This window comes from Sinocyclocheilus anshuiensis, unplaced genomic scaffold, assembly GCF_001515605.1.
Source record: "Sinocyclocheilus anshuiensis isolate Anshui unplaced genomic scaffold, SAMN03320099.WGS_v1.1 scaffold3203, whole genome shotgun sequence".
Taxonomy (NCBI): Eukaryota; Metazoa; Chordata; class Actinopteri; order Cypriniformes; family Cyprinidae; genus Sinocyclocheilus; species Sinocyclocheilus anshuiensis.
The window spans coordinates 18,428-24,462 of NW_015544540.1; the positions used below are offsets into that span (position 1 = coordinate 18,428).

Genomic DNA, 6,035 nt, shown 5'->3' on the forward strand with positions numbered 1-6,035 from the left:
CTCTCTCTCAGCAGCAGGCTGAGTCTGATCATTCTTCAGGGGCAGATGGATCACGGCTCGGATCGACTCCTCTGAACGGAATATCTCGGCTCTGTTCGCTCAGGTAAAGCAGGGCTCTCTCTTGTCGTGCGTTTGATCTGTTGATCTCACTGAACGCGCTGCTTCCACATTCAGAATTCCATGCAGTTCTGCCGTTTTCCATACGAATTCTTATCATTTTCCTTCTGCACGATTTCCCGGAGACGCCGATGTTGCGCTGTTGAGCTCGTAAACGGATCGTCTTCACTCGTAAAACACGAAATTAACAATATTTGCAGGAAAACAGCGCCGTTCCAGCATGGTCGGAGTTTGACGATTAAACACTTTCAGACAGAGACATTTATTGTATAAACTGCGTTATGAAATGCGAGCTGTCATCTGCAACTTCTCCATATGGCCTATAAAGAAATACAATCCTGCAAAGAAATCCTGTAAACAAAATCGTAAAAATATAGAAACAAATATTCAAATCTGGAAAAAATACAGTAACAATATAAAGTATACAGTCCTTAGAATATAGGTATGTATGTATGTAGCCTATGTATGTATGTGTATATATATATATATATATATATATATATACAGTGTTGGGGAAAGTTACTTTTAAAAGTAATGCATTACAATATTGCGTTACTCCATAAAAAAGTAACTAATTACATTTTAAAAGCATTAATATTTCATGTCATCTCTCCTTTAAAATAAGGACATAAAACGGCATGAATAATAATTACACAGAAAGTTAAACTAGTTTTAGATGGAGTAAAGCATGTCACGCTGCAAGAGACTGCTGACATTACAGCTACAGGGGATATATTTAAGCAATACCAACAGCGAAAAAGGTGATGAACTCAAACCGCAGCTGAAATATTGGTGTGGTGTCCCATTTTGCAAATTTCAATGCATATCTGTTTTTATGCAGAGGAGTGAGGGTGTAGTCTAGGAGGTGGTTTAATACTCTTTGGCGACTTTCAACATCTGCTCAGTTCATCAGCTGTGCATGTTTGCACTTCAGATTCGCTCAAAAAGCTCAATGTAGGAATTTAAAGACACAGCTATTATCTGTATTTAGAGTTAACAGCAGTTTTTTGCTTCTGTGCAACCAGGGTAAATTACATGTTGCCTCTTGGTGTAGTGTGTAGGTTTGTCAGTTTGTGTTTCACCAGACTTTGTCTGTCCTGTGTGGTGTATTTTGCTGCAATATGCATATAAAAGAGAAACCAGCATTGTGGGGTTTTCATTACAATGTTTGTGTTGAGCATTTTGTCCTTGTAGCATCTCAACATTTGTTAAGCATTGCATGCATTTAGTGTTTTTCATATGTGTGCAATATTACGTTTCCGTTGCTCTTAATTTCCCAGGTGACAGGGGCTGTGCATGTATGGTTGATGGACAGGCGTCCGAACCAATCACAGGACAATGCTGGCACGGAGCCGTTTCATGCTGGTGCTGGTGGTGGGTGCCCTGCTGGCGGTGCTGAGTTTCAGCCTGCAGTATTGTAAGTATGAAACACAATGTATCATTTCAGTCACATTTCCTCTGTAGGAACTTACAGCTATTCATGCATACTCTAAGGTTTCTCCAGGGACTGCTGTGTATGTGTGTTTTAGTCTGTCAGGTGGGAATATAACCTCCGCTGAATTGTATTTACATTCTTAGTATGTGCATGAGTGTGGGTTTTGTGTCCAGTGGGAATATGGTCTCAATTAGACTGCATTCAGCACACTAAACAAAGGCATTTCCCTTGAAGACATGCTATATATATCATGGATTGTTCCCAGTTTCAGTAGAACACAGTTTTAAGGGATACATTTTCAATTGGCTGCAACTATAAAAAAATGCAAACCAAAAAAAGACAAATTGTGTCTATATACTCTTACAAAATAGTATGGTGGCAGCATAATGGTATTAGCATGTCAAAAACATTATGTTAGTACCACACAGGGCCACCATAAACACCCTCAACATACTGATTTTTGTTCAATCAGTATGTTTTTTTTTTTTTTCAATTATGAATCCTTAAACGTCTACAAAAAGGTACTATAAGAAAGGTACTAAAAGGTACTAAAGAAAGCATCAGATCTCAGAAATGAAATGTTTTCTGCATGATACACTGCTCAGAAATACGTCGAACAATATAAAGTTGTGATGAAAGCATCAAGTAGCGATTTTTCTTCTGTATTGTCTGTAAAAGTCTGTCGTTTCCACAAGAAGGTCCATTTATGACTTTTTGATTGAACATTATAAGGTCAAAAACAAAAAAATTAAACCCATGCATGGATGAATTGTCCTTAATAAGATCTATAACATGAATTAGATTAATTAGAAAATCTCTACCTGTCGTTTTCACTGGAAGACATTTTGATTAAGAATTACGAGGTCAAAAATAAAAACAATAAAAAAAAAAAAAGTACAATCAGATCTATAATATGCTTTTGAAAAATAGATAGGGTGAATTTTTATTTCGTGCTGACTTTAAGAAGAAAAGTACAGACTCTCTGACCTCTGCGAATGTTTACTTGAGTTTGTGAACTACTAGAAGTTGGGGTTGACAGCTGACACGTGGATGATACTTCACCGCCGGTTGGTCTTAAAGCAGTCTCTAAAATCAGTAAATGGAGATTTGCTTCATTTTTAAGAAGTGAAACCAAGCAGTTTCAAAAACCCTGGAAGTCCTAAAGTCATCAGCGAGGATACGGTTTGCAGTCGATGAATGTTTATGTATTTTTTTTTAATGCAGTGGTCAGTCAGATTTGCTTCAGAGACAGATTATTCCCAGATTAGACACCAATGTCCCATGTCCTTGACTGAAAATCCTCTTTCACCGAGGGCTGGGATCTGAGAAACCAGCCCTGCATATATCAGCAGATTAAACGTTTCATGTCACAGTGACAGCTACAGGAAAATCCTGCTAATTTAGTCGTTTAAAAGCACAGATGGTACGAATTTGCAAAGCCAACTCGAATGAAACCAAACATAACAAGGTGAGCAGGGATTGGTCAACGATCCTCTTAATACCCGCCTTCTGTATCCCACAGCCAATCACAGCTCAGTCTGAGCAACAGGGCAACATAAGAGAACCAAATTTTTGTTGTGTTCAGACATGCATGTGTGCTTGTTGATAGACCTTTGACCTGCTTTACAGTCTCTTTCTGTTCTTAAAGCATTTCACTGCCTTTGGGCCTATGTTATACATCTACCTTGAGACCAGCTGCAATAGCTCAGAAAATAGCATCTGTTTACACACTTGGTTTATTTTGTAATCTAATGATTTTAAGTGTCGTAAATGCATGTGTCTTTTTGCCAAATCTGTTTGTCATCCTTACTGTCTTCCTCACGTTGCCTGTTTCTTTTGCCCTGTGTGAGGTCATTACTAATTTATTCCTTCCTTTGTGGTGTCTCCTGAAAGCTGTCTGAATGTAGGACAGAACCACATCTTAAATTAGCCGACCTCTCTTCTTCTCTCTTCCCTTCAGTTCACTCAAGCATGACTGATGTAGTTTTAAAGAAAGAGGCTCCAGGTCTGTAGAGACCGAGAGAAAGAGGCCATACATCGAGACCAAGAAAGACAGAAGTGAAGAATGAAAGACGACCGGTTCACATCCCAGTGAATTGTGGGTTTCTGTCAGCGTTGCTTCATCGCTGAAGTACACTCAGCAACACACACAATATCAGCCTGACGGCCTTGAGCGGCAGTGCAAACACTGTCTGTCCTGTTTGATTTGCGTCTATTGTATTTGTGTTTAGGTGTGAGTGATTCTTTTTGTACACTATACTCAGACTTTTAGCAACAAAGAGCTCTTTGTGTGGCCGGCCTCTTCACTGAGCTGAGCTGTGATTGGCTGAGAGCTCCGAGCTTACACGTGATTGGTCAGTCAGCTTTTACAGGAGTCAAATGGGGTTTGATGCTGAATTAAAACCAGTATGAGGTGCAAACACACACCTGCACACGCTCGCTTTAACATCTCAAGAATGTCCGTCGCTGTGTGTATAAACCAGCTAACCGTTATACTTCTGTCTGGTGAGTTTAACTCCTGGTTGGTTAGGGTTAGTTGGAAATTCTGGTGTTTATCATTTAGCCCGTTCCCATGTATTCATTAATTTGTTCTGTGCTTAGCTTTACTGAACAGTATTTTTCAAACACACACACACCTGCACACGCTCGCTTTAACATCTCCAGAATGTCCGTCGCTGTGCGTATAAACCAGCTAACCGTTATACTTCTGTCTGGTGAGTTTAACTCCTGGTTGGTTAGGGTTAGTTGGAAATTCTGGTGTTTATCATTTAGCCCGTTCCCATGTATTCATTAATTTGTTCTGTGCTTAGCTTTACTGAACAGTATTTTTCATAATGTTGTATAAATATTTCCAATGTGAATGGGCTAAAAGAAACTCGTTCCTAGAAGTGACTATGCTCAAATTTATGCCAAATTGTTATATAAAAGGAAAAATGTTAGCAATGCCTGGCTTACCTTGATGCATTGAAGTTATAATAAAACATACTTTAAGAGGAGTTAGAGGACAGTGCTGCTTGTTTCTTTTATTAAAACGGTTCATGTTATTTAAGGGTCATATCATACATTATTTTCACATTTTATTTATTTATTTTTGAGATCCACTTATAATGTATAATGTGTCATAATTTAGTCTTTTTTTATGGTCGTTTTGTTAAAGCGTCTTAGTTTCGATAAATGCTGGTTTTGGACACAATGCTAGAGTATGGTTTTATTGTGCAATTTACTTTAAAAAAGTAAATTTGATTTGAAAAAAATTTGATTTATCCTAATTATGAGCCCTTTTATGAGTTCCTGCAATAGTTTATTTGTACTTAAATGTAAGTATGCAGCTGAAATGTTTAGTAAAATCTAGATGTTGGTCTTGTGTTTACATCTGTCACATTGAAGGATTGTAGCACCTACTTTCTAGTAGCTGTCAGTCACTGGTTAATAAATATCCTGTCAGGCTCCTCCCTCTGCCCACACCATGGCGATTCCCAAAATTTAACAATCCGCAGCACTGTGCAGTCTCAACGTTTGTTTTATGAGGTCAGAACTGAGGAAGCTGGAAAAAGCGTGTGCTTGTGCTTAATGACTCTCATAGTCCTTTCTTTCTTTCCCTAGTGCACCTCATTCCAACCAATCCGGTGGCAGAGCAAAGGTCACTTGGTAAAAGCAGAAAGCGTGTGAATCCGGTCCTCCACACAGATGCTCCCGCTCCAGACCCCATCCGAGACACTCACCAGTACTGCAATTACCCCAGCCTCACCAAGCACGGCTGGGAGGGTAAGAAACTCACTCATTTCCCCTCTCACTCACCTGAAGACTCTCTCAGATGTGTGCTGATGTATTTGCGTCTGTTGTAGGTCACAGTCCGGCTGACTACAGGCTGCTGTCGGTACAGGTGATGATCCGGCATGGAGACCGTTTCCCTCTGTACTCCATCCCCAAAACCAAGAAGCCAGCCATAGACTGCGTCCTATCAGACAAGAGGTACACATTCATATGTAAATCATCTGATGATGAACTCCACATCTATCGTATCTTCGTCTATCTATCTATCTATCTATCTATCTATCTATTTATCTATCTATCTATCTATCGTATCTTTGTCTATCAATGTATCTATCAATCTATCTATCTATCTATATCGTATCTTCGTCTATCTATCGTATCTTCGTCTATCAATCAATCTATCTATCTATCTATCGTATCTTCGTCTATCTATCTATCTATTGTATCTTCGTCTATCAATCTATCTATCGTATCTTCATCTATCAATCTATCTATCTATTTATCTATCTATGTATCGTATCTTCGTCTATCTATTTATCTATCGTATCTTCGTCTATCTATCAATCTATCTATCTATCTATATCTATTGTATCTTCGTCTATCTATTTATCTATCTATCTATCGTATCTTCGTCTATCTATCTATCTATCTATCTATCTATCTATCTATCTATCGTATCTTCGTCTATCAATCTATCTATCTATCTATC

At 38.6% G+C, this 6,035-nt stretch overlaps 1 protein-coding gene across 1 annotated transcript in view; it reads left to right on the plus strand.

The window, feature by feature from the left end:
* Positions 1-17: 17 nt before the first annotated feature.
* The window catches only part of LOC107698201 (2-phosphoxylose phosphatase 1-like), a 15,437-nt gene continuing 9,419 nt past the window's right edge, over positions 18-6,035 (plus strand). The window contains exons 1-4 of the mRNA XM_016499164.1: positions 18-103; positions 1,398-1,534; positions 5,156-5,317; positions 5,398-5,524. Coding sequence (XP_016354650.1) covers positions 1,456-1,534; positions 5,156-5,317; positions 5,398-5,524 — 368 coding nt within the window. The 5' untranslated portion in view covers positions 18-103; positions 1,398-1,455. The remainder of the gene's footprint in view (positions 104-1,397; positions 1,535-5,155; positions 5,318-5,397; positions 5,525-6,035) is intronic.